The following is a 27,894-nucleotide window of genomic DNA, read 5'->3' as shown; positions in this document are numbered from 1 at the left end:
ACTGGGTGACAAGCTGCTGTGAGAAGCCACACTTCACTTTCCTGCCAGGCATCACTGCCAAGATGGCCATGGGTCAGGCGTGTGCTAGCCGCACACAGCTCCATAGGACAGTTCTTGCAGAGTTCAGGGGAGCACAGGCTGGGCCTATCACAGAGCTGACTTATGCAAGGGCCAATCCTGGTGCCTTGCAGTTTGAGGAGTAAACAGAATGGAATGTCAGGGAAGAAGTAAAGAGAGATCCCCAGGAGAGAAAGGGGTTCCAGTTTCCCTCTGTTCCCAAGCCTTTCTAGGCCTTAGCCTTCTTCTACTTCTGTGTGTGTGTGTGGTGTGTGTGTGTGTGTGTGTGTGTGTGTGTGTGTGTGTGTGTGTGTGTGTGTGTGTGTGCATGCATGCGCATGTTTGCATGCCAGTTTGGGGGCATAAATTCAAGGCCTAGGGAGTGTCCCTGAGTTGTTTTTGCTCAAGGCTACTGTTCTACCACTTGAGCCACAGCTCCACATCAGGCTTTTTGGTAGTTAATTGAAGTGTCTCATGGCCAGGTGCTGGTGGCTCAAGCCTGTAATCCTAGCTACTCAGGAGGCTGAGATCTGAGGATCATAGTTCAAAACCAGCCTGGGCAGGAAAATCTGTGAGACTCTTATTTCCAATTAACCACCAGAAAACTGGAAGTGGCACTGTGGCTCAAGTGGCAGAGCACTTGCCTTGAGCTCAAGAGCTGAGGGACAGCGCCCAGGCCCAGAGTTCAAGCCCCATGACCCACATACACACACAAAAAAGTCTCATGGATTTTCCTAACCAAGCAGGTTTCAAACTCCTATCCTTACAGCTCAGCCTCCAGAGTACCAAAGGGTCTATACCCTTTGGTATACATGAGCCAGTGGCACCTGGCTCTAGCTTTTATTTTATTTTTGCCGGTCGTGGGACCTGAACTCTGGGCCTGGGTGCTGTCCCTCAGCTCTTCAGCTCAAGGCTAGTGCTCTACCACTGGAGCCACAGCACCACTTCCAGTTTTTTTCTGTTTATGTGGTGCTGAGGAATCGAACCCAGGGCCTCCTCATGCATTCAAGGCAAGCACTCTACCACTGAGTCACCTTCCCAGCCCCTAGCTTTTATTCTTAAATATTTGGAACACAAATGAAAGACAGCATCATAAATAACAAAACCAACTTTTTATTGTGCTAATCCGTGAGTGTTTCTGGACCTCACAGAAGAGTGGTTAGGTCCCATTAGCTCTGAGGATCACTCTAGGACCATCTGGCTGCACCCAGAGGATGAAGGGGTTAGGACAGGCATTTACTGAGCTGGTACAGGCTGGGGAGTCTCTCGTCCACTCGCAGGTCCCTCAAATCCATTCTGCTCTGACTCTGGCTCAGGATGCTCCAGAGCATGCCGGGTGTCAGACTGCCACAACTGCACCAGGTCTGTGGGGGTCTTTCCTGCCTGAGGGGAACCACAAGGAGATCTATTCCTGGGTTGAAGTCTACCCAAAGGTGCCTTCAACTATACCAATGATTCTCCACTGAGGCAACTGACCAGGGGGTGAAGCCATTTTGGTGGGCGTATCAGGGGTGGGGTGTGAGGTGCTACTGTTATCAAGTGGGCAAAGGCCAGAGATGCTGCTTGGACATCCTACCAGGCACAGGACAGCCCCCACCCCAACAAAGAATTTTCCAGCCTCTAGTCATAGCGCTGAGTTTGATGAACATCCACACTCTGAGAGTTCTATTGCTTTTCCTTGCATCCCTTTAGGGATTCCTATGCCCCTGTCTTGTGTCACTGCTTTGGGCCCCAAAGAAAGACTAGGGCCAAGAGACTTGGTCCTCAAAAGGAAGACTATAAGCTTCAAGGGACACTGATCCTTTCAAAACTCAAGGACTGCCAGGAACCAACACAGTGTTGTCATGGACATCGCAAGTGTTTTGGTTCCTTCAAGCCCTGTTCCTCCATGACAATGGTCTCCTTGTGTCTACCCCCTTAGGATCCTTTTTGGCCTATCTTAAGGGCTTACAGGAAGCCCTCTTACTGGCCCTCCTGCTGTTTCTCCATACGTGTACTCTGGACATTGACATGGGTAGGGAGAAGTGGTAGGTTAGAATGGAAAAGGACACGTGCCTGTATTGTGCTTAAGGTCAGAGCCAATGATGGCTGAGGCAGAGGCTGCCCCAGGGCCTCCAGACCTTCCACTGTGCAAGGTTTTACTCTAGTTACTGAATCAGGGAAGGAATGAACTCACCAGGTTCTTGGTCATCATGTCAGCCCCATGCAGAAGCAGCAGCTTGATGATTTTGTAGCGGTTGAGCCTTACAGCATCGTGCAGGGCACTGTCTCCTTCCTAGAGTCAATGTAGCACTCAGCATGGCCCTTAGGGACAGTGGGTGGGGAGCCGGGTGACAGGAAGTGGGCTAGGGACCTTATTCAAAAGCTACAATTCTGTGATCCCACAAGGAAGCACCATTCACCCACTTGTGGCATCATTTAGTTGCCCATACACCCAGGGTGGTGGTGGCAAGCAGCAGGGAGGTAGGTGGGCACTCACTCTGTCTTTGGCATTGATGTCCAAGCCCAGGGATAGAAAGTGCTCCACAATCTCCACATGTCCAGTACGGACAGCCACATGCAGGGGAGTGCTCAGCAGCTGCATTGGAGGGAAGAGGAGCTGCAGTTAGAGGGGGTTGGACTAGGGTGCCCTAGTGTGAAGGCTGCCCCCATGCCAGCTTAATCCCCCTCCCAAGTCCTGGGCCCTAAAATGGGAGGGAATGGCAGCATTTCCCACCATCCTATCCAGTGCTCTAACTGTAAAGCTTCAAACTTCCCCTGAATGCTTCCTCTGGAAGCCAGTCATGGTTTCCCTCTCATCCAGCTATGAGCAACTGTTTCCTTCTGTATCATCATCATCATCACATGACAGAGAGAAAACCTAGAAACTTGCACATACTAAGCAAGCGCTTTACCACTGAGTCCCAGTCCCAGTCAAACCTTCATTTTATTATTATTACCTTTAGTTATACAAAGGAGTTGCCATTCAACAAAGCACTTCTTTTTAAAATAATGATAATAGATGCTATTTATTGAGAGATGACCATGTGATGGGGATAGCAAAAGCTTTATGTTGAGTAAGTAACTAATTTGCATACACTTTCCCACTTAATCTATGCAAGAACTCTGTGAAACATTTCATACATGAGGAATAGAGGCTCAGAAGCTTAGTTACTTATTCATAATGTATGAATGAATGAATGAATGGATGGATCGATGGATGGATGATAGGTTAATAAATGGACAAATAAATGAAAAAAAATGAGTGGATGGAGAAGTAGATAAACAGAAATATAGAAGGCTGATGGATAAATAAATCCTGTACTTCTGGGGCTGGGAAGGTGGCTCAGTGGTAGAGTGCTTGCCTTGCATGCATGAGGCCCTGGGCTCGATTCCTCAGCACCACATAAGCAAACAGAAAAAAAAAGCCAGAAGTGGCGCTGTGGCTCAAGTGGTAGAGCGCTAGCCTTGAGCTGAAGAGTTGAGGGACAGGGCCCAGGCCCAGAGTTCAGGCCCCACAACCGGACCCCCCCCCAAAAAAATCCTGTACTTTTGATGGGGCCTCAAGTCTCCAACATACTGTTTTTTGTTTTGTTTTGTTTTGTTTTGTTTTTGGTCTGGTCGTGGGGCCTGAACTCTGGGCCTGGGCCCTGTCCCTCAACTCTTCAGCTCAAGGCTAGCGCTCTACCACTTGAGCCACAGCGCCACTTCTGCCTTTAAACTATCTTTTTTTAATAATAATTTTATTGGGACTAAAGGATTACATAAATCTCACAAATTTCACAGTATTGCAGGATAGTGATGTTTAAAGTTACAAACACAATTTAACCTTCACAAGGAACTGTCATTATCTTGGTCTATATTTGTGAATTCTACAAGCTTTGACAGTACAACTATTTCTTCTGTGTTGCCAACATCATGTCTTTTATTCTTTTCCATTCTCTGTTCTTCCTGCTCTGACCTCCAGAGCAGGTCCCTTAAGGGCCTGCAGCTACTTTGCAGCTGAAACTCTAGAAACTCTAGACTAACTCACTACTACTTTGCTACCACCAGCGCTTACCTGAACTTTCTTCCCCCTCCCCACCCCCCTCCATGTCTCTTGCACCTGACCATTGCTTGTCCCACCTTATCTCTCACATTGGTGTCTGCCCCTCGGCTTTGCAGGAGTTTCACGACCTCCAAATGGCCTCCACGGCAGGCCCAGTGCATGGCGGTGCAGTCCAACTAGAAGGGAAGAATGGCAGAGCTGCAGGAAAGGGAGAAAGGACTCCCAGCCCAAAGGGTAGGGGAACACCTAGCAGAAAGGTACAAGGGATGGGCATAGACACTCCAGGAAGACTAATCATGGCCTGTCCCATCCAAGCCAGAGTTATAGAGGATGCTCAGGAAGGAGATTGGGCTTACACAATGTCACAGAACCCACAGAGATTGAGGCCTGGTCTGAGTAGTCTATTACGTTGCAGTTGTCCAGGGATGGCAGGGAGAGGGGTCCTATTGGTGCTGGACTCACCTCCACCCTCCCACCCAATACCTGCCCTCTCTCTCACCCGGTCTTGAAAATCCACAGTGGCCCCACTCTCCAGAAGCTTCTCCAAGATCTCCATATGGCCCTCCAGGGAGGCTCGGTGCAGGGCTGTCCTACGGAACTGTCCCCAGAAAGGATGTCAGGGCCTGGCCTCTAGATCCAGGCCTGAGGCCATCTCCCTACAAAGACAAGACCTAGGCCTTGCTGTAACTTAGTTCCGAGCCCTGAGCTGAATCTCAGTCCTGCCAGCTCTTTCATGCTTTAGCCAGGCCAGTCCTGGAACCCCTGCCTAAGGCACTTCAACCTCCCTCCTGCCAGCCCTGCCTCTGCACAGTCTGTCATGCACTCACCTCTAGGAGTGCTTGATGATAATCTGGCACACCTTCAAGATGGTACTTATATGTCATTACTGACACCTCCATGCCAGAACTACCCTAAGGGTCCAGGTGACTCCCAAGTATAGAGGACTTTGGAGGGTAGGCAAATTCTGCTGGCCTCTATTTCCCCCAAATGCGAGCACCGGGACAGGATGAGCGGCTCCCACCCATGACCGAGTCGGGGAAACAAACTTCTTCCCCTCTCACTACTGCTACTTTCTGCTCAGCCACAGTGCCTTCTTTTCATATGCTAGTAATCTGGCCATGGGCGGTCTCCTAGGGCTTTCAACTCTTGTTGTTTCTTTTTGTTTTTGTATTAGCACAAAGCAAAGAAAAAAAGGAATATGGGACGTTTGTTATTCTGGAGGTGTACCCACTTGCAGAAAGATCTAAGAAAGATTTGGGTAGACTGCTGGGTAAGGAAGATAGCATCTAATCTGGACTCCATTAATGCACCCAACAAATGCGCATAGTTATGTTACAGTCTTCCTAATGGGCTGAGCCAAGATCTAAGGCGATTCTGAAAGGGAGGCCGGTACCAGTACCGGCAAGGGGGATAGCCATCACCTCATCGCAGGTGTCAGCTGAACCCCCATCAGCCAGGAACTTCTCAATGACCTTCATTTTCCCCTCTACTGCAGCTTTCAGAAATGTCTCCTCATCCACAGGGCCGGTCTGTAGCAGAAGCATCAGTCATTGTGGTGGATGCTGTGACCCAGGGCCTCTCTCTCCCCCAGCCCACAAAGGAGTTCTCCTCAGAACACTTACTATCTCCTCAGGTTCTGGAGAAGGTTCCTGGGAGGCGGCCAGAGCTTCCCGTTTCTTCTGCTTGCGTTTTTTCCTTAGTTCAATGAGGTTCTGGATCCCACCCACATCAATGATCTCACGCCGAAGGTCCAGGGATGTCTTGCGCACACGCTCTTGGCCCTGGGTAAGGATGGCCTATCAACCCTCCCCCAAGGCATGGACTTTGCCAGCCTTGGAAGATCCCTGAACTAAGCAGAAGGCAGGGATGGGGTGGTAGGGAGTCCTCAAAACATAGGGACCCAAGGTCCAGCTTTTCTTCTAGGACAGGATTCAAGAATCTGGCACAGATTCAAGAGTTGTGACTCTGCAGAAATACAGTTTCTCTATGGGTGCTGAGTGGCGCCTCTGGGGAAAGAAAGGAAGGGCTAGGCCATGACTGTCTCTGAGCACAGACACCAGGTCCTCCACTTACCTTCACCTTTTGTAAAGCAGGACTCTGCGCCCCCAGGTGTTTCTCATCCTCTAGCACCAGCAAGTCCATGGGCAGCTTCCCGTGGGTGGAACCTTGGAGTTTCTAGAGAGCGGAGAAGAGCACCTACTCCAGAACTTAGGGGTTCTCCTGCATTCACCCAAAGGAGACTATACAAGATCTCCTGTGTGGCCTCCGAGCCCAGATGAAAGCAGGACTCCTAAGGAGCCATCGAAAAGGTGACAATTTCCCCATCCCAGCCTTAATTCCAATCCTGCCTGAAATACTGCTTACAGAGACTGGCATGGCCCCCCAACCAAGCAAGCCTGAAGCACTGGAGTGAGTTCATCCACAGAGGATCAGCTCTAGGATGCCCTGCAGATACCAAAATCTGTGCATGCTCAAGATCCTTGTATCAAACAGAACATTATTTGCATATAATATAATCTATACACATCCTGTGTGTGTGTGTGTGTCTCCATCTGTATTGGGGCCTAAGCTCAGGGCCTGGGTGTGGTCCCTTAGCTTTTTCACTCAATGTTGGCACTCTACCACTTCAGCCACAGCTATACTTTCAACTTTTTGGTGGTTAGCTGGAAATAAGTTTCATGGACTTTCCTGTCCTGCTGGTTTCAAATGGAATGCTCAGATCTGTCTCCCAAGTGGCTAGGATTACAGATGTGAGCCAACCCAGTATCTGGTTCACCCATGGATTTTTTTTTTTTTTTTGTCAGTTGTGAGGCTTGAACTCTGGGCCTGGGCACTGTCCCTCAGCTCTTCTGTTCAAGGCTAGTGTTCTACCACTTAAGCCACAGCACCATTTCCAGTTTTCTGGTGGTTTATTGGAGGTAAGAGTCTCACAGACTTTCCTGCCTGGGATGGATTTGAGCCACGATCCTCAGATCTCAGCCTCCTGAGTAGTTAGGATTATAGGCATGAGCCACCGGCGCGCAGCTACCCAGGGACTTTTTGTTGTTGTTGGTCGTGGGGCTTAAACTCTGGGACTGGGCACTGTCCCTTAGCTCTTCAGCTCAAGGCGAGGGCTCTTATCACTTGAGCTACAGTGCCACTTCCAGTTTTCTGGTAGTTTACTGGAGATAAGAGTCTCACAGACTTTCCTGCCCAGGCTGGCTTTGAACTGTGATCCTCAGATCTCAGTCCTGAGTAGCTAGTAGTACAGGCAAGAGCCACTGGCACCCGGCTCACCCATGGACTTTTAAGGCCATCTATCCATGTAGACTCTATTGCTCCTCACTTCAGATTTGTGGGCTGACGTACAGTAGGCACTCAATGAGTGTTAAATTGGATGTTAGTGCATGAAACAAAACAAAACTTCCACTTGGCTTCATAGTGTTGTGCAGGTTACAAGACAGGAGAGAATGCCCAGAAGTGCTTGGCACCAAGCCAGGCACTGGGTGGGAAGTTTGGCTTGGCAACACCCTGAGTTGAGTCCTCATGGTCCTGGAGCTATATTTGTTAGGTGAATGAATGGAAGAGGACTGCTGTGTCCCTTTGCTAAGGGCTCTTGTCTCCCTAATGACAGCACTCCCAGAATGACACAGCAGCATGACTCCCCTGCCTGGAACCAGCCAGTCACATGAGGCTAGGCCCTTAAGGGAAGTGAGAAGTGGAATTCCTGGAGATCCAGTCATGGCCTGGCCAGGACTGAGCAGCCTTTGTCCAGGCTAGCTCTTTTTTTTTTTTTTGTTGGTCGTGGGGCTTGAACTCTGGGCCTGGGCACTGTCCCCCAGCTCTTCAGCTCAAGGCGAGCGCTCTACCACTTGAGCTACAGCACCACTTCCGGTTTTCTGGTGGTTTATTGGAGATAGGAGTCTCACGGTCTCTCCTGCTCCGGCTGGCTTTGAACCACGATCCTCAGATCTCAGCCTACTGAGTAGCTAGGATTACAGGCATGAGCCACCAGCGCCCGGCAGGCTAGCTCTTTCTTGAATCTGTGTTCATCTCTTCTTCTGTGGCATTCTAATGCTCCCCTCATCTGTACCCCCTCAGTCAACCACACTTCCTCTGTCTGAATGGTTTCTTTAAGCTGAGTTCCCCTAAGGCAAGTTCCTCTAGCTTTTGTGCCTCCAACAAGTTCTTCTCGAGTCATCAAAACTATCTTTCTCAAATGGGCCAGATGGCAACACTCTCCTTCACTCTACACTCAGCGGCTCCCCGCTGCCTTTTACTTAGCTTTGTCTGGTTTGTTTTCTTTGCACCTAGTATCACACTTTCTCATTACAGCCACATTTTGAAGCCCTTAACTCCTGTCATTTCTACCCCAGTTCTGGTCTGTACTTTTTTTATTTTTGGTCAGGCATGGGGCTTGAACTCTGGGCCCTGGGCGCTGTCCCTCAGCTCTTCAGCTCAAGGCTAGCACTTTACTACTTAAGCCACAGTGCCACTGCCAGCTTTTTGTTTATGTGGTACTGAGGAATCAAACCCAGGGTCTCATGCATGCAAGGCACGCACTCTACCACTGAGCCATCTTCCCAGCCCCACCACCTTTTTCTTAAATTCTTATTTTGGGACAGGGTCTCACTTTGTAGCCCAGGCTACGCTGGAACTATGTAGCCCAGCTAGCTTTGAGCTTACAATCTTCCTGCCTCTTACCATCACTTCCTGAGTGCTGAGATTATAGGCATTAGCTACCATCCTGTCCATAGAGAAGACCTTGAAGGCCCAGATGGAATTATTCAGCCACATTTTGTGCTCCTTCACGAAGTTCACATCTCTGTTTAGCCATTTCTGCCTTCTGTCTTGTTTCTTTTTTTTTTAATTTTATTTTATTTGAGAATATACTGTACAGAGGGGTTACAATTACATGGGCAGGATAATGCATACATTTCTTACCAAGCATTGCAGCCTCCTCCTTTGTTTACCTTTCACCTCCCTTCCCAGCCTCCCTTCTGTCTTGTTTCTTGACACTGCAGCTAAGGCTAAAGTGAAGAGTAGGTTGGCAACAAGAAAGCAGAGTCTGAGCCTTATCAATCTTCCATACCTCTTAACATAGGGTTCTTGGCAGAGCAGACATTAGATCAAGTGTTTGAATAAAATTTACACGCTAACAGTCTTGTCCCACTTCTTTATCCTAGAGAAAAGACAACCATGTCCCAAAGGCTTCCCTCAGCCCACATGGAAACGCCTGTGCTTCCCTTCTCAGCATCAATTCATCTTCATTCTCCTGACAGGACCAAACCCTGGGGTTCTTCATGCCCCAGCCTTCCTCAGCAGCTGGGGGAACTCGCTACAGCATACTCCTGACAGTTTCAAAACCCAAGTGGGTGGGCAGGATCTTAGGAAACTCAGCTTGGCTCTCCACTTTTACTGCTTCTACTTGGGGTACTGAAGCATCAGTGTCCCTCCCCCAGGAGTACCCTGGAACTATCTGAACCTTTGGGGACATCTGTCCAGTCCCCCCCCCCCAAGTGCTCCCTTCCTATGACAGCGGAGATGGATCAACCAACCTCTACCCCAGCCCCATACCCTGCTCTCACCTGACTCTCCTCCTCCTGTGCCAGCCGCTGCTCAATGAGTGCTGTGGCCCTCTGCACTGCCTCAGAGCCCTCCATGGTGCTGTCCATGACTGCTTCTGCAGGCCACAGGACAGCGAGGGGCTTTATAGACAGAACATCCACCCCACCCACCAAGCGCCTTCGCCATGAGCTCACTGGCCCAATTCTCCACCTGCCTCCCCCACCTGTCACCTTCACCTCGGGCAGCCCAGGGAGTATGGGGAGTCTGGGCCAGGGAAGTTTACCCCTCCCCCAGCCCCAGGCCTATTAGAGCCAGAGGGCATAGTGCCCCAAGAGCAGAACTGTGAAAAGGAGCCTGTCCAGTTTCTGTCCTGGTTGCTTGGGGCTGACTGGGACTTAGCCAGGGCAGCTAGACAGGACAAAATGCTTGCTGAAACTACTGGCCTTGGTGGCAGCGCCACCTGCTGGATGTCTAGAAATCCTGCCTATGCAGCACCAGCCAGGAGGCATGAAAACCAGAAGCAGGAGCCAAGAAAAGCCTGTGCCCCCAGAATGCCGTGAGCAGGCATGCTTGCTACGGGGCTCTTATGCAGGCCAGTGGTGGGAGTAGGGGCAGCTGCCACCTTCTGACCGCAGTTTCTGCTGGCCTCAGCTTCTCCAGAGCCACACAGCACCCTCTAATGAAGGATCACTGAATCAAGTGGGATGTCCATTAACTAAGGATGGACTTCAGCCTTCTCTTCTCCCACTAGACAGAGGATTCCCAGGGGTACTTCAAGGGAAGGATCTCAGGAAGCCAGAGCCAGAGTCAAGGCCAGCTGACAAAGAACACAAGGCAGGTGGCTCAGTGATAGAGTGCGTGCCTTGCATGCATGAGGCCCTCGGTTCCATTCCTCAGCACCACATAAGCACAAAAAGCCGGCAGTGGTGCTGTGGCTCAAGTGGTAGAGTGCTAGCCTTGAGCTGAAGAGCTGAGGGACAACGCCCAGGCCCAGAGTTCAGGCCTCACAACCTTCTCCCCACCCCCACCCTCCAAAAAGAAAAAGAAGGCAGAGCTGGGCTACCTTGACCAGGCAGGCTGTCATCACTGAAAATGAAAAGTACTCCCAACTCTACTTATTCAGTTCCACACCTGGCATGCACAAGCTCAAGCTCTGGGTCACCGTGACCCAGGCTTCGTCTGCCAGTGGACAACAGATGCCCCGGTTCTGGGCTGCTTAGCCCTCATACAGGCAGGCCCTCAACTAAACCACTGTGTCTAGGATTCTCCTTATGGTCCCTTCCCAGAGTACAAGGAACTCCTTAGTCCCCTTTTCTCTGGTTCACAAAGCTGCAACACACACACACACACACACACACACACACACACACACACACACACACACACACACACACACACACACACACACACACACACCACACACACACACACACTCAATTTGTCAGATTGTGCTTTGACACTACCTGAGCACAAGCCAGCCCTCCCCTGCAACAAAGCAGCCCAGCAGTAAGTAAAGCCAACTTCTAACCCTGCCAGCAACAATAGAGCCCAGGACAGGGGGCGGAAACTCCACTTTAACAAAGATGAGGTGGGTTCTGAGGTTAAGTGGAGTTTCCTGAGGACCTACAAGACAGAGGAGCAGGGATTAAGGCCAAGAAGATGAGTAAGTCTGTATGTTCTGTTGTGCCCACCTTCAAACATCAGAACTCACAATTCAAATGCTAGGCAAGAGACAAGGAGCAAAAGGCTTTATTGATAAATATTCAGATATGTCTGTACACAGGGACCTGCTGTGGGGGCCACGACCAGGCTGCACACCCTCACCGCTTGGGTTTCAGCCAGGAGATGGCCCCATGCAGACCCCTGCCATAAAGCCCAGCCATTTGGCCACTTGCCTTATCTCTGCCGATTGTGCTGGGGGCAGGGAGAGGCAGAGGCCCGCCTCAGGCTCCCCATGCCCTGGGCTTGCCGGTGTTTCCTTCCCCTGTGGGGAATGGCACTGTGCCCAGGGCAGAGTCAGGGTGGGGGGCAGATGAGGGAGACAGCAGCTGCTTCCGACCCTGAGCAGAAAACTGGAGTGAGCAAAGTGGCAGCACCAGACGACAGATCTGGGCTCCGGGGCCTCCAGGCAGGCCCCCATGGCTCAAACCTGCTGTGGGAGAGAGGCGGGATGGAGGGCCCTAGGCCACCTTTTCTCTGACAAGGTTGGCAAGGGCTGTGTGTGGCAGCACTGGGTGCTAGACACTGGTGAACCACAGTGCGCTGAGAGGCAGGGTCCCTTCACAGCTCACACAGAGCCATATGGTGGCAGAGGTGGCCCTGAAGATAACAGCAACTGGAAGGCAGCAGCAGGGTGGGGACCTTGTGCTCCAGGCCAGGACCCTCCAGGCCTGCTGAGGCCCTCCGTGGCCTCTCTTGCCAGCAGTCCACGGCCTGTCAGTCCTGGGGTGGCGGGGGCTGGTTGATGATGACCTGGATGACGAAATCCTTCTGGATCTTGGTTTCCTGAAGCCGTGTACGGTCTGTGAGCAGCTTCCCGGAGAAGAACCATCGTTGCCAGGATGGCTCGATGCCTTCCTGGCTGTGTAGCTGCCTCTTGAGCTGCCCCACTGTGTCGGGCAGGCTGGCATTTAGCCTCACGTCCTTACCCGTGGAGAGGCGCACCTTCAGTGGGAACTCACGGCGCACAGTGGGTGTGGGTTCGGGGGGCTCCAGGCTCTCCTCCTCCGTGTGTTCCAGCAGCAGGTTCACAGGTGGTGACAGGCAGTATATGGGCAGCTGGTAGCGATTGCCCAGCTCATCATAGCATTCACAGAGGGTGCCTATGGGAACGTGAAGGCAGTAAGTGTTGACTTGGGGACCTGCTATCTCATACTGAATGCTCTTTGCTCAAAATTTGTGTATTGAAACCCTAATCCCCAATATGACTATATGTAGACGTAGAGACTACGTGGAAGTAATAAGGTTAACAAAGGGCACAAGGGTGGGACCCTAATCCATAGGATTATTATCCTTAGAAGAAGAGCTACCGAGCTACCGTGCTGGTCCCTGGTAGCTTACACCTATAATCCTAGCTATTCAAGAGACTGAGATCTGAGGAGCAGGAAAGTCCAAGAGACTTTTAACTCCAATGAACAATTTTTTTTTTAAAAAAGCCGGAAGTAGAGTTATGGCTCAAGTGGTAGAGCATTAGAGCATTAGCTTTCAACAAAAAAGCTAAGGGACAGTGCCCAGACTTTGAGTTCAAGCCTCAGTACTGGCACCAAAAAAAAAAAAAAAAAAAAAAGACACACCAGAGAACTCTCTGTCCTTTCTCCCTCTCTCTCTTCCTGACATTTGAGAACATAACAAGGTGGCCATCTGCAAGACAGCAAGAGAATCTCATCAGGTACTAAATCAGTTTATCACCTCAATCTTGATATCCCGCCTCCTGATCTATAACAAACAAATTTCTGTTGTCTAATGCTCCACAGCCACCTCACAGTCAGGTCTGTCTAAGATAGCTCTGATAGGAACGCAGGACCAGTTGGGAAGAGTAGGACTGACATTCAAAAACTCTGTGAGTACATGTGCTGAGTGCTGGGATGGACCAGTTTCCTTACTAGTATAAGTCAGAACAGGTGGGAATACATCTACTGAGCCGGAAGCACCTCCTAAGTGCTCGAACTGGACTAGATAATGTTAGGTACATCCTGCTGAATCCTAACACACATCTCTCTTAAACATGGCAAAGGTTCTGAGATGACACGTGCTTTCCTTGCTCAAGCTCAAAGCTGGGAAAGTCAGGAAGGGAAAAGAATCAAGTTAAGACGAGGTCTGCTTTTTGTCCCCCATAGGATACAATAATGTAAATGATAATTCAGGAGAAGCTTCGAGTTTTGTGTCCAGCATATAACCGCGTAGAAGACTGGGGCCTTCCTTAGCTGTTAGACCTTAAGTACCTCGAGCAAGTGTGTACCTTTCAGCTTTGCTGGTGTATTTCTGTCCTCTCATTAGGCAAGTAGGGCCTGTGTCATCTGTGTCTTTGTGCCTCCCTAGACCACGTTCAGAGTGGGCTGCTCAAATGAACAAGTAACCAGCTTCACACACACACACTTGCCTTTACAAGCATGGAGAGAGAGAAACTCCTGGACACTGGCTAATGACTTTCCCTGTCCCTCCCCACCCCCTGCCCAGCTATGCCCAACTCTAGCTACAATAAAGCCTACTCACCATGAGGCAGGGTGATGCTGGCTCCATCCAGGATAGCCTGAGCCAGCTCATGGTCATTGGCCTCGGCAGCATAGGCAGCAGCCTTGAGGGCATCCCAGATTTCCTTGCGACCCTCGAAGGCTGGTGCTGTGTCCCAGAACTCATCCCGTTTGCTCCGCAGCTGCCCATCAGTCATGGGGTAGTCACTCTTCCACTTGAGCCGTTCCTTCTTCAGGGGTTCATTTCGTCCTGGGCAAGACAAAGGGAAAGGCTGAGTATCTCTAGAGCCATTTGGGCTGCAATCTGCCATCTTCCCAGCCCCAGGCCTGGTCTGCCTGGCATCTTACTGCCAGGAGTATGTTTATGTCTGGAATCTTTACTTAGTGACAGGGAAGACTTTGAAAACCCAACTTAGAGATATGAAAATAACTGTCAGCAAAAGATGTACAGATGATCTCTGAATTTGAAACTATCATAAGCTGAAAATATCCTAAGTTGAAAACATTCAGGCTGGGTGTTGGCTTATGTCTGTAATCCTAGTTACTTCAGAAGCTGAGAATTGGAGGATTATAGTTTAAAGCCAGCCAGGGCAGAAAAGTTCACAAGACTATTTTTCAACCAATAGCTGGCTGCAGTGGCATCCTACTTTTGTGGAAGGATGAGATCAAGAGGTCTGTGGTTCCAGGCCAGCCCTAGGCATAAAAGTCCACAAGAATCCACCTCAACATTAGAAACTGAGCATGCTGGTACATGCCTATCATTCCAGCTACAACTATAAGTGGATCACTCAGGCCATTCCTGGGTAGGAAATGAGTCCTTACCTCAAAAATAACCAGTGCAAAAAAAAAAAAAAAAAAAAGGCCAGAGGCATAGCTCAGTAGTAGAGTGTCTACATAGTAATCACAAGGAGTGGAGTCCAAAGCCTACTCTTGAGTCCTGAGTCAAAAACGAAAAACAAAAAATAGCATGAGCAATGCACCTAACCTACAGACCAGTGCAGCCTAGAAAGAGCACTCTGTAACTGTAGATTGTCATTTGTTTCCCTTCCTTTTCTTTTTTTTTTTTTGGTCGGTCGTGGGGCCTGAACTCTGGGCCTGGGCGCTGTCCCTCAGCTCTTCAGCTCAAGGCGAGCGCTCTACCACTTCAGCTACAGCACCACTTCCGGTTTTCTGGTGGTTTATTGGAGATAGGAGTCTCACGGTCTTTCCTGCCCGGGCTGGCTTTGAACCGCGATCCTCAGATCTCAGCCTCCTGAGTAGCTAGGATTACAGGCGTGAGCCACCAGCGCCCGGCTCCCTTCCTTTTCAAGTGGCTGACTGTGAACTACTGCTGCCTGGCATTGAATGTCATACTGCAGATTGCTAGCTATGGAAACCATCAAAATTTGAAGTGTGATTTCTAAATGTGCATTGCTTTTTAATCTTCAGAGGGGGTAAAAAAAATCTTAACTCAAGGACTGTCCACAATCTTTATTATTACTGAAACTTTTTGTTTGTTATTTTTGAGACAGTGTCTCCTATGGACCAGGCTGGCCTTGAACATGATTCTCTTGTGTCTCTCCCTTCCAAGTACCAGCATTACAGGTATGAGCCACTATGATACACAGCCAGCTTTGTGTGTGTGTGTGTGTGTCTGTGTGTGTCTGTGTATGTGTGTGGTGATGGTGCTGAATTGAACCCAGAGCCTTGTATATGCTAGGCAAGTACACTGAACTACAGCACCTAATCCAAAAAAAAAAAAAAATCAGCCATGTGCTTATGGATCATGTTTATCATCCTAAGCTACTCAGGAGGCTGAGATCTGAAGACCAAAGTTCAAAGCCAGCTTGGGCAGACAAATCAGTGAAATTCATATCTCCATTTAACCAGAAAACAGCTAGATCTATAGGCATGATTCAAGTGGTAGAGTGCTATAAGAAATTAAGTGAGGGGCTGGGAAGGTGGCTCAGTGGTAGAGTGCTTGCTTTGCATGCATGAGGCCCAGGGTTTGATTCCTTAGCACCACATAAACAGAAAAAAGCTGAAGTGGCGCTGTGGCTCAAGCAGTAGAGCACTAGCCTTGAGCTGAAGAGCTGAGGGACAGTGCTCAGGCCCAGAGTTCAAGTCCACGACCGGCAAAAAAAAAAAAAAAAAATTAAGTGAGAGCAAGAGGCCCTGAATTCAAACCCCAGTTCCAGTACACACACAACACAAAACTTAAAAAATCATAACCAAACAATTTCTGTAGCATAGCAAAAACATTTCTGTTAAGTGTCAACTTTCTTGTCACCTAGCTCCAAGGAGCTTCCAAGGGGGCTCCGCCGTGGTCATGGCTGAGGGCAGAAGTATCTAGCCTCTCCAGGCATTGCAGCCTCAGCATCCCAAAGAAGAAGGCAGAGGAGCAAAGCACAGGCTTCCACTAGAACTCAAGGCAGGATTCACTAAGGCTGGATGGGGCTGCTACCAGCCTGTTCCTGCCAGATGGGGCAGGAAAGGGGCCAAGAATGTATGAGAATGGCATTTGACCACCAAGAGTAGGAAATAACCTCACAAGAGTACTTTACTAATGTAGCTATTTCATTCCAGTCTTGCAATGGCCAGAGGGGTAGGTACTATGATCGCTATTTCACAGATGAAAAGGCAGATGCAAACAGCTTAAATGACTTGCCTGAGGTTACACAGAGTGAGGACTAACACACACACACACACACACACACACACACACACACACACACACACACACACACACACACACACACACACACACACACACACACACACACACACACACACACACACACACACACACACACACAGAGGTTACACAGAGTGAGGACTAACACACACACAGAATCTTATGTGTCCTCTGAATTCTCAGCTACCCTTATGGGCAGAAAACTCTGTAGCCAAACAATCAATTTAAAGTGTTCCCAGGTAGGCAAAAGGAAATGCAAATCTTCTTTGGAGGAAAGTGAAGTTCAACAGGGCAAGATAGCACATGCCTGGAATTCTAACATTCAGTAGGCTGAGGCAGGGAGATCTGAGTTTGAGGCCAGTATAGCCAGTAAAGTTTCCTAAGCCCAGTTTTCAAAATAATTGGGAAAAAAACCAAGGCTGGAGACATGGTTACAAGTGTTAAGCGCTGGACACCAGCTTGAGACACTCAAGCTTATAATCCTAGCTACTCAGGAGGCTGAAATCTGATGATTGCAGTTCAAAACCAGCCTAGGAAGTCCCTGAGAATCTTATCTCACTCAGAAAAGGCCAGGAATTAGTGTAAGTCAACATCCAATGGAATATTGTTCTTCCATAAGAAGGAATGAAATCATGCCATCTGCAGGAAAATGGATGGGCAGGAGATCATCATGTTGAGCAAAATAAGCCACACTTAGGAGGACAAACATCTCATTTTGTCTCATGAGTTTAGATCTTAAAAAAAGTAAAATACAGTCAGTGCACTCACCATGCACTTAACTTGTGGGGCAGGGATGGGAAAGGGAAATGGGGGAGAACAAAGGAAGGGCTGGCATTGTCTAGAAGCATTGTACTCATAACCTGACTTATGGAATTGTAACCCTTTTATACAGCCACTTAATAACAATTAAAAAAAAGAAAATTGGCAGGGGTGGGGAGTGGGGGAGTGATGAGGATGAATGTGATTGTAGAACATCATGTACATATGAAAATGGCATAATGAGGATTGGAGCGTGACTCACTTAGCATAGGAGAGTGCTTACCTAGCATGCTAAAGGACCGTGTTCAATCCCAAGTATTGGAAAAAAATCATAACTAGGCATTTTCTTCTAAGAAACTTTGCAAGTTAATTATAAATTTTGTGTAGAAGAGCAAAAATAAAGTGGGAGAACCCACACTGGTTCACCAATGCTGGTCACAAAGCTATGGTCAGCAGAGTGCTAGAACAGGTCAGAACAATGGGTCAACAGAACAGAATAGAGACCCTAGAAATAGACCTGTGCATACAAACTTGCTGCAAGTGAGACAGAACACTACTAATGGGATGATGAGATATTTGGCAAGTAGTGTTGGTGCTACATATTTTTCAAATAGAAAAACAGGAAATGGAATCCCTACTTCACCTCTGCTACAAAAATCAAACCAGGTCAAATATATTAAGTGTAAAAAGAAAGGAGGCAATGAAGAAACCGGATCACAATTCTAAGAATATTTTGGAGAGTGAACTTCTCCCTTCCACCCAACCAGCAACTCAACTAGCTTTTCCAACTGGCATGAGCATAATATGCATGGGAGCAGGCAGAGTTTAGGTGAGAAAAACAGCAGGGGCCCAGCCAGCTCCTTCTTGCACCTCTAATCCAGCAGAGGGCATCAGCAGCACTTGTGGGACTATGTTGGTTCCCTCCATCAGTGGGTCTTAAAAGCAGCCTAAACTCCCAGCCCAAATGGAGGAATGTCTAGGAGGCATGCCCAAATATCTGAGCCCTACATACTGATATTCTTGGGAAAAAACATGGACAAAAACAAAAGGAAGCTTTTCATTTAAGCACAGGCAAATCAGAAATGTAATTTCGGTGACTTAAATATATTTTATAATTGGTTGGGAAAAAATAGGCAATGGAAAGGATGTAAGCATTCATATACTGCACATACTGGTGCAAGCCTTATGAAGGAAATCTAGTATGGTATCCCACCCCCAACTGGTTTTGTGTGTGTGTGTGTGTGTGTGTGTGTGTGTGTGAGAGAGAGAGAGAGACAGACAGACAGACAGACAGACAGAGACAGAGAGACACACACACAGACAGACAGAGACAGACAGAGAGAGAGAGATAGACAGACAGACAGAGAGAGAGAGAGAGAGACAGACAGACAGACAGACAGACAGACAGAGACAGAGAGAGAGAGAGGTGCACAAAAATATGAAAAGAAGCCAGGCACCGGTGGCTCACACTGTAATCCTAGCTACTCAAGAGGCTGAGATCTTAGGATCGTGGTTCAAAGCCAACCTGGGCAGGAAACTTCATGAGACTCTTATCTTTAATTAACCACCAGAAAACCAGAAGTGGCACTGTGGCTCAACTGGTAGAGCCCTTGCCTTGAGCTGAAGAGCTGGGGGACAGCGCTCAAACCCAGAGTTCAAGCCCTATGACCAACCAAAAAAAAAAAAAAAAGTGAAAAGAGAAGCATTCTGATTAAAATATAATATATGCACATGCAAAACACAGTGGTGAAACCCTCTGGTACAATTCATATACATTAAAAAAATAAATGGCAGGAGAGTAAAACAGGCTCTGTGGAAGGAACAGGTATCAGTGAAATGGGGGAGGTGAATGGAGAGGGTGAAAGATGGTGAATATGATAGAAATACTTTGTATGTATAAATGAAAATAGAGCAATAAAACCTGATAGAATTGTTTTAAGAAGGGGTAAAGGGGCAAGGGAAAAGGATGAAGGGGGTAAGGTTGATCCAATACAGTATATACATGTACAAAAATTGTAACAATGATATCTTCCTTGTACAACTAATGTATGCTAATTTTTTAAAGTTAAAAATAGAATCTGCATCTACACAAAGCATTGAGGACAGCCACCTGTCAGTGAGGACTGACTGGGAGGGAACAGCCTTTGTGAGGAAAGACTCTACAATAGCGGGTGCTCTGTGCTCTAACTTTTGTGTCTAAGAAAGTTTGCAAAATTGTACATACATTGAAAATTCTGGGGGAATTTATACCAAAGTGTAAACAGTGGCTATATCTGATTGGCCATTATCAGTGATTTTTTTTTACTTGTATTTTCCAAGGTTTTTATAATGAGAATATATTGCCTTAGAATAAGAATATAATGAAAGTTGTTAAGAAGTAAAGTACCTAAGTTCTGGGGAGCAGCCAGAAAAAAAATCAGAAGATCTTGGGGAGACAGGGGAGGAGGTGAGAGGTTTTTCAGCTCAGTGCTAGGATTTCAGTTTTTGGCGGCTCCAGCACTTGTTTCCAGGCCCAGGCAGGCTTTGTAGGGATTCAGCAGCAGAAAATAGCTAGTGGTTTTTACTTAGGACTCAACCTGTCTGTCCTACATAAGCTCCAAAGACAGAGTAACAAAACTGATCCGTATTCTTGATGAAGCGAACAAAAGAAAATTTAAATACAATAAAAGATCATTCAATAATCAAAGCACACAACCTTAATGGGAGGAGTGGGGGGGGGAAACACTTACAGAACTGTGGGCATCTGTGATCGTGGTGGGAAAGGAACAGCAAAAGGTATTTGTACTGTATTTGATGTTGGTATAATTGGGGGGGGGGGAGGGAAAAACAAATTGTTTAAACAGGGATACAGGTTGACCCATTGCAACAATGGGACGTACAAGATGCTATGTCGAAAAATGAACTTTACAATTTAGGTGGGGGTGAGGGGAATGTAGTTGTGGAAATGGGGGAGAAGGGATAGTAGGGGAAAAACAAAGGAGGAGACAACAATGCACTCATTACCTTGCTCGTGTAACTGTAACCCTCCTCTGGACAGTATTCTCACAATAAAAAACTTAAAAAAAAGATATTTGTGATCAAGCAGAGAATCTGTGCATCCGGGCGCAGTGGTAGGAGCTTCAAGAGTTGTTGGCAACACCTGCTGGAGTGGAGTCTCCTGGGTGCTGGTTAAAAAGAGATTCAGGGACTGGGAAGGTGGCTGAGTGGTAGAGCGCTTGCCTTGCATGCCTGAGGCCCTGGGTTCGATTCCTCAGCACCACATAAGCAAAAAGAAAAAAGCCGGAAGTGGCGCTGTGGCTCAAGTGGTAGAGCGCTAGCCTTGAGCTGAAGAGCTGAGGACAGCGCCCAGGCCCAGAGTTCAGGCCCTACGACCAGACCCCCCCCCCCAAAAAAAAAAAAAAAAAAAGAGATTCATGGGCTAGAGCTGAGGCTGATTGGCGCAGGGGTGCTTGGCATATAGAATCCTCTTGGTTTGATCTTCAGCACCAAAGAAGGGGAAAAAAGGGGGGCAGATTTACAGAACTCAAGTCAGACTCACTAGAATACTAGAACACAAGAGATTGCTAGGTATATATGATTCCCATATAAAAAACTTACTTGTGCTGGGCGCTGGTAACTGATGCCTATAATCCTAGCTACTCAGAAGGCTGAGATCTGAGGATCACAGTTTGAAGCCAGCTAGGGCAGGAAAAGGAAAGTTCATGAGACTCTTTATCTCCAATTAACCACAAAGAAGCTGGAAGCAGAATTGTGTGACTCAAGCAGTAGAGCACTAACTTTGAGCACAGAAGCTCAGGGACAGCACCCAAGCTCCAGGAATGGCACGCACATGCACATAAAAGAATGTATTTATGAACACAGCACGACAGAAGTGAAAAGGACAGCCCAGGCACAGTTTAACCTATCAGTGCAACACACAGTCTCCTGAATTGGGGAGAGGGACTGAAGGGACAAAGAGCAAGAGGGCACAGTGTCTGGGTTGGAGGAGGATAATGATGGTGGATGCTGTGGCTTGGCCTCCATAATGAATGGTGTCTGGTGAAACCATCCCAAGTTGGAGTTGAGGGAGGAGAGGAAGGGAGTACACAAAAGGTCCTTTCCCATGTGCCCAGAGTGGGCCAAGTGTACGTGTTTATGCACTCCCACCACGGGGACTCATGATGCTTAATTCAGGGGGACTCTCAGAAACACAGGCAGGTCAAGAGATCCTTGCTTGGCTGATTCCCTCTGAGAGGGCAATGCCTTGCAGTGGGCTTAGCAGGGTTGTCAGCAGTAGTGGCCAAATTGAGTCTGGAGCTGACTGAATGGGTGGGGAGCACAGAGGAATGATAACTGGCAGCTGCAGAGGACAGGCGAGGGGGAGGTCTGCACGCAGAAAGGCCGGCCAGCCCCTTTACTCCTTTACTTTTGTTTCACTGTTTTTTGAGACTGGGTATGTAGCCCAGGCTGGCATGGAACTGGCCATCCTGTCTTAGCCTCCCAAGTGCTAGGGTTACAGGCGTGTGCTGCCATGCCTGACTTTCCTTCATTTCTTGATCTCAGACAACAAGAAATCATTTTTGTAGCTTTAAACTGGTGTAACTGAACCTCTGGGGTGTGACATGAAGTCGGAGACCAGCCCAGAAGAGCAGAGACTTCCCAAGAGTCAGTTCACTCAAGCCAGAAGACGACCCTATTTATACTTGCGGTAATCCCCCAGCTATTTCCACGCTTGGTTACCAAGCTCTGTCCCCAGGCGCTGGCTCCAGAGATGGGGCCAACAGTGTCCTCCTCAGAAGTACTGATTATAGACAAGTCTGGGCTTGCTCCATTTGCTGTGAGGGAGAAATCTCCAGGCAGAAGATAGGAACTACAGTCTCCTGGTCCCAGCAGCATGGGTTGTTTGCAAGGGACCTTAGGCAAACATACAGATCTCTCCTTCCTCCTTCTTTCCTGATAGAATATGTGTGTGTGTGTGGTGGTGGTGGTGTGTGGGTGGCGGGGTGCGCTGCACTGACCCACCTGGCAGAGGGAATAGGTCAGAAGAATAGCAGGCCCCAGAAAAAAGGGTGGGCCAAGTGGGGAGGTACAGGCAAAGGAGGCAGAGCCCAGGTAATCCCTTCAGGAAGCCTCGTATTTATAGCAGACTTAGCCTGGGATGACCCTCCAAGCCTGGGTAACCCTTCAAAGGGAAAGCACTGGCCCAGCTCTGCTCTGCTGGGGCCTCTGCCTATGGGCCTTGCCTCACCATTCATTCCCAGGGGCCCCAGCTCCAGAGCTTAGAAAGGAAAAGGGTGGAGCCAGTTGCTAAGCAACAGACTAGACTTCCTAAACTGTATCTCCTCCTGGGGTACACTGAGTCCCAGGTGGTCCTGGGCAGGGCTGGAGGACCAAGGCACAGCAGCTGCTTGTCCTAGGGGAGCCCTGTTCTGACTCAGTATAGTGACAGGCCCAAGGTCCGGGAGTTCTTTGCCACTATCTTGTTTGGCTGCCCAGGGCTAGGGCCCCCCCCTAGTTCATCTTCCTGAGCCCAGGGGCAGGTTGGCCCACTACATGAGGGAGTGAATGAATTGAACAGAAAACTTAGCCAAGAAGAAACCACTATAAATGAGGAACAGAAGACTCCACTATATGAATAAACCTCACTGGGTAGGAAGGAAGGGAAGAAAAATGGGGAGGGGTGGGGGGGCCCAGGGGACAAACCCAGTTACTGATGTGTACAGTGAGGAGACTTGCTGGAGGATGAGGGGGCTGGGTGCCAGAGCCCAAGCCCCGTGAGGGCCAGAACCTCTGTGGCAAAGAGAGCCCAAAGTGCAGCCAAAAGAAACAGACCTAACCCAGAGGCCTCGGTGTGGCTGTGGGAGCAGACAAGGGGGCTCACAAGAACAGACAGGCCTGCTTTCACTACTCTGCTGACAGTGCTGGGAGGGAGGTTTTATCTGCTCTCTGGCCAGTGCTGCCAGCCCAGGCTTCTGGAAGGCCCAGTAGGGGCAGGATGGCATCCCAAGCCTGGGCCCCTAACCCACTTCCTGAGAGAAAACTGGTCTATGATCTGGACTACAAACAGAACCTTGACATCCTATGGGTCAAGGAGGATCTAAGCTGCCATCCATCCAACAGCTCCTTTCCTGAGCTAGTTTGGAGAGAAGACTTCACAAACAGGAGTGTTGGGGAAGTTACTGCACTTCCTATTTTAAGTTCATTGATTTTGTTTTTTGTTGTTGTGCTGGTCCTGGGGCTTGAACTCCAGACCTGCAGGGTGTCCCTGACTCTTTTTTTTTTTTTTTTTTTTTTTTTGCTTAAGGCTAGTACTCCTACCACTTGAGCCACAGCTCCACTTCCTCCTTTTTGGTTATTAATTGGAGATGAGTCTCAGAGATTTTCCTTCCTGGGCTGGCTTTGAACCTTGATCCTCCGATCTCAGCCTCCTGAGTAGCTAGCTAGGTACAATTACAGTTGTGAGCAACAGGCATCCAAAATGATTTTGTTTTCTTAGCCAGCCATCTTTTTCCTGTAGTGACTACATCCTCATTTTCAACTCATATGTTCCCAAATACAAACACACCATTGGCCTGCCTGAACATGACCCATCTATGTCTGCTTCCTGACAATCCAGATCACACATAACTGCCACGGCCTCTCTGCTATCTAGATGCTAAGATAGGAACTTCAGAGTCAGTGGGGGTCCTCTCAGGTCCTATCTAGCTTCATAAAGGTGGTCAGATGCTTCAGGATCCTGAGCCTCAGTCTTTCCATTTGCAGATAAGAGGCTCTGGTTCCTAGCTCATGGGCTTGCTGCAGGGATTAAGGGACACCACTGCCCAGTGCTTAAGAGACAGTAGCTATTGTTATTGATAATCAAGTCATACTGCTTATTATTGAGATATAATTGTGGGTTCCCATCTTCACTTATTATTTTTTGTTATTTTTGTCTCCATGAAGTTGTTATTTTGAAAAACTTTGGAAAAGTGCTGTCATGAATTCATGGTCTTTATCTCACAGAGCAGGAGAGTGCAGGGGTTAAATGAGGTTAAGTTTGGACAGGAACAAGAGCAGGCTTGATGGATGTTGCTTCCCCGTGCCAGCCACATGCATGCAGAGGGTCAGCACTTTTCCTGGGGCAGAACAGAGAGGATGGTGGCTAATAAATAAGTCAGGAACTCCTTGGGGGTGATGCTAAAAAGGGCTTATCTGGCCAGCTCCCCTTGCTACTAGGGAACTATGGGAACTAGGTAGCACTATGCTTCCCACACAGGTGGCTCAGATGCCTTTCCTATGGGAGAGATCCCAATAAGCATGGGGGGTGTGGGGGAGTGGGGAAGAATAGAGGCTGAATGTGGTACTCCATGACAAATGGGGAGTCTCTCCCACTTTAACTAATGAAAAATAAAAACATTTCATATACCTAGCCTATTAAACAACATATCTTAGGCCGACCTCCTATCTTACTTCATTTTCTGTTACTGAAACAGAGCACTAGAGACTGGGTAATTTATAAAGGAAATAGGTTACTTTGTCTCTGAAGTCCAAGAGCACAGTGCCAGCATGTCTGGCTTCCAGGAAGGACCGTATCCCACTGTATATATAGTGGAAAGCCCACAAGCAAGTAGGTACTCATAAAGAGAGGAAACTGGGCCAACCTCTAAGAAAAATATGAATTCATTCTACAGGCAGATGCTGTCTGATCTTAAACACCTCTGGAAGGCCCACAAGCTCTCAACACCGTTAAATTGAAGAACAAACCCAATCTGAGTTTTGGCAATAACAAACCATGCCCAAGCTGTATCACCTACCTTAAACGGGCTTAGAACCTTACATTAGCCTACAGTAGGACAAAGTCACCAATACGTAGCCTGTTTGCAATATCGTGTTCAATAACTTGTGTAACTCGTGAAACACTGAAACACTTTATGGCATGCATTTGGACCATTATAAAGTTGAAAAATGGTAAGTCAAAACTTTGTTAGGTTGGGGACATAGGGGTTTTGAAGTCAGGCAGACCTGGCTCTGAACACTGGCTCCCACATTAATTAGCTAAGTGAACCTGTTAAATGCTTATAGTTCTTCAGGAAGGCAGGGAGCGGTCACAGCCCAACCTCTTAGGGAAGCTGAGAGGATTGACAGTAGATTGTTTATGCACACACATAAACTTATATATGTATATCATCTCTCTAGAACCTAAACCCACAGACTCTTTCAATCTACACACAGAGCACCTCCAGCAGAGGCACCAGAGATGTTATTATTAACACTGCTATTTTAACCTGAAGTCCAGAAGCTCTGCTTTCTGGAGTAACACAAACAAGTTCCACTCCTTTAATGGGGCTCCTTAACATTGTCTTGCTCTCCAGACATTAGATTTCTACTTCTTTCTACTCATTCTCTAGCCTTCCACATCTTGAACAATATGTTGAAATAGATTAATTCCTAGAAACACATCATCTTCTTGGACTTAGAGAAAATGACCTCTAGCCAGGATAAAGACTAAATCACCAGTCAAAACTTCCCAACACAGCCCATAATCACTGGGGTGTTAGTTTTGAGGATCTAACAGCCTAGGTGAGATCTGTCCAGCACAAGCCCTATTGGGCTTCTGTACTTTCCCTGTGGGCACTAGACTTCTGCCCCACAGCAAACACTGTAGCAAGTGTGCCCAGAACAATTGGATATGGAACCAAAAGACACCCATAATTCCTGACACTTGCACAACATTCTAGGTACACCTGCCAGATGTGAATGCCCCTCTTCTATCTACCCAAGACACCAAAAAGCTCACTAGAGTTTCTGTAAGCTGTGCCAAGCACACACAGAGAGGCCCAACATTCAAGATCTGGAATCGTTTTGAGGATCATCACCCACTTCTTCATGCAGCACAGCTCAGGACCCATGACATTTGGTTTGTGGACCAACAGAGAACTCTTTGCTTGAGCACATTCATGCTCCAAAGCCAAGTTCAGGGCTTGCAGGCAGCTGTGCCTGACTCATCCCTTCCCCTTCCTCCTCAACAGCCCATGACTCACCAGGCCTGGCAGTCCTGTCCTCCCAGGTTTTCTTCCCTAGCACAGTGGGCTCCAGAACTCCATCTGTCAGGATGCAAGACTAAAGTCCTTTTCCACTAGGGCTGAGGCCCCACACCAATGCTGGGACACATACAGCCTCCAGTTCATGTTCTCCTGAGATAGTGCTGTGTGCTAGTATTTGACTGGCAACTCCTGGAAGGCAAGCTTTGGGGAAGCAATACAGCACAGAACTATTAAAACCACATGGCCTGGGGCCCACCCCAAGGGAAGAATGATGATTTAATTGCTATGGAGTCTAGCCTAAGCATCAGAAGGGTTTAAAAGCTCTCCAGGTGGTTCCAATAGATGGCCAGGGTGGAGAAACACTGATCTGGAGCTAGGCTGCCCAGCCAGGCTGGCTGTTCCAACTGTGTTTAATTAGGCCTCTGAGGGCCTGGCAAGGGAGAGCTCAGGGACAAATTCATGTTTGCCTGAGGCTGACCATCTGGGGAACCAGGCTGGTTAAATGGCAGGAAGGGGAAGGCTCAGGGGGACCCTGTGCTTTGGGAAACTTGGATGCACTGGTCTAGAGAATAGTCACTTCTGCAGACAGACGGGAGAGAATAAGCCACGGCCTGAGGCCAAGTGCACGGGCTTGGGAGCTCGACAGCTTGGACTAGTTACCATTCCCTCCTAAACTAGCTACCTTATTAAAAGGCTGGCAGGCTCTCACACTCACCCTACCTCCTGACTTGACTCTGTCTGAGACTGATCTCTCCTGCCAGCGTGGCTAACACCCAGACACAGGGGGCTTAAAGGCCTCTTCCTCCAGAGCCCTGATGGATAGAAAGAAAACTTGCAGCTCTGAGGCACAGCGGACAAGTGGGAGAGCTTCAGAAGAGAGGTCGATTTCCTAAGGAAACCCCCTGCCCCTCCCAGCTGCTCTGGGCATGAAGAAGGGAAAAACTTGACTCATCAGAGCTTGTGTGACTCACAGGCCCACAGCCCCCGTGGCAGACTGGTGGGGAGGGGAGCCAGCTGGGGACTCATACCCTGGCTGTGGGCAGGTAAGCCCATTCCTCTTTCCCTCCTGCTGCCAGAGGATGTATCCCTACCACCATAGCTGTTAGGCCTGGGTGGCTAGCCTGGCAAGAGCACCTTGCTGAGAGCTTGACTTCTGTCGCCATATCCTCCTGTAGCTGGTTCAGTAATTAGTGAGGTACAGGGCTGGGAGGAGGAGAAAAGGCAGAGGGTCTGGAACATTGAGAAGTGGCTTTAAAATCAGAAAGGATCCTTTCACAGGTGTGACTAGGGTCAGGCCAAGTTCTAATATCTACCTGGAAGGACTATTGTCAGAATGAAGCAAACTACATAAACAGTGTGAGACAGAGTCAGAACACAAAAACGGGAACAATCATTACTAGTTATAATACATTTTAGAACTGTAGTTATATACTTCATTTCACTTCATCCTTACAACAACCCCTTGTGACAGATATTCCCATTTATAGATGAGAGCACTGAAGTTCGGGGGTCTGAAGCAGTGGTAGGGCTCCAGTAAGTAGTTTCGGATCTTCTCACTCTAAGCCTGTTTCAGACCCTGACCTCTACATAACAGATAAGCCAACTCTGCCTCTAGCCCAGGTGGTCACTGCTGGCCAG

At 48.4% G+C, this 27,894-nt stretch overlaps 2 protein-coding genes across 4 annotated transcripts in view; both read right to left on the bottom strand.

Moving 5' to 3' along the window:
* Positions 1-1,147: 1,147 nt before the first annotated feature.
* LOC138826189 (ankyrin repeat domain-containing protein 2) lies at positions 1,148-9,770 on the bottom strand. Its single transcript, XM_070021344.1, has 9 exons — positions 9,652-9,770; positions 6,158-6,259; positions 5,707-5,865; positions 5,506-5,613; positions 4,584-4,682; positions 4,162-4,260; positions 2,537-2,635; positions 2,234-2,332; positions 1,148-1,440 (listed from the first exon to the last, which is right to left on the bottom strand). Exons 1-9 carry the CDS (start codon positions 9,736-9,738, stop codon positions 1,294-1,296), a joined length of 999 nt encoding a protein of 332 aa, XP_069877445.1. The 5' UTR covers positions 9,739-9,770; the 3' UTR covers positions 1,148-1,293.
* Positions 9,771-11,362: 1,592 nt separating this feature from the next.
* Positions 11,363-27,894, bottom strand: part of LOC138826187 (ubiquitin domain-containing protein 1) — a 59,210-nt gene continuing 42,678 nt past the window's right edge. For all 3 annotated transcript variants that reach the window (XM_070021341.1, XM_070021340.1, XM_070021342.1), the window contains 2 exons: positions 13,844-14,071; positions 11,363-12,453 (listed from right to left, as the gene is read on the bottom strand). In XM_070021341.1, the coding sequence (XP_069877442.1) occupies positions 12,068-12,453; positions 13,844-14,018 (561 nt within the window). In that variant the 5' untranslated portion in view covers positions 14,019-14,071 and the 3' untranslated portion in view covers positions 11,363-12,067. The remainder of the gene's footprint in view (positions 12,454-13,843; positions 14,072-27,894) is intronic.

The sequence above is a fragment of the Dipodomys merriami genome, unplaced genomic scaffold, assembly GCF_024711535.1.
Source record: "Dipodomys merriami isolate MVZ:Mamm:240054 unplaced genomic scaffold, mDipMer1.0.p SCAF_14, whole genome shotgun sequence".
In the NCBI taxonomy this organism is placed as follows: domain Eukaryota; kingdom Metazoa; phylum Chordata; class Mammalia; order Rodentia; family Heteromyidae; genus Dipodomys; species Dipodomys merriami.
The sequence above is the reverse complement of the archived record's forward strand: the minus strand, read 5'-3'. Positions and strand labels throughout refer to the sequence as shown.

Excerpts from the sequence above, each read along its gene's own strand:
- LOC138826189 (XM_070021344.1), bottom strand. The coding sequence starts at position 9,738 with ATGGACAGCACCATGGAGGGCTCTGAGGCAGTGCAGAGGGCCACAGCA. Across the intron at positions 5,866-6,157 it reads CTGCTTTACAAAAGGTGAAG|GGCCAAGAGCGTGTGCGCAA; the intron begins GTAAGTGGAGGA and ends ATCCTTACCCAG. Across the intron at positions 1,441-2,233 it reads ACATGATGACCAAGAACCTG|GCAGGAAAGACCCCCACAGA; the intron begins GTGAGTTCATTC and ends GGTTCCCCTCAG.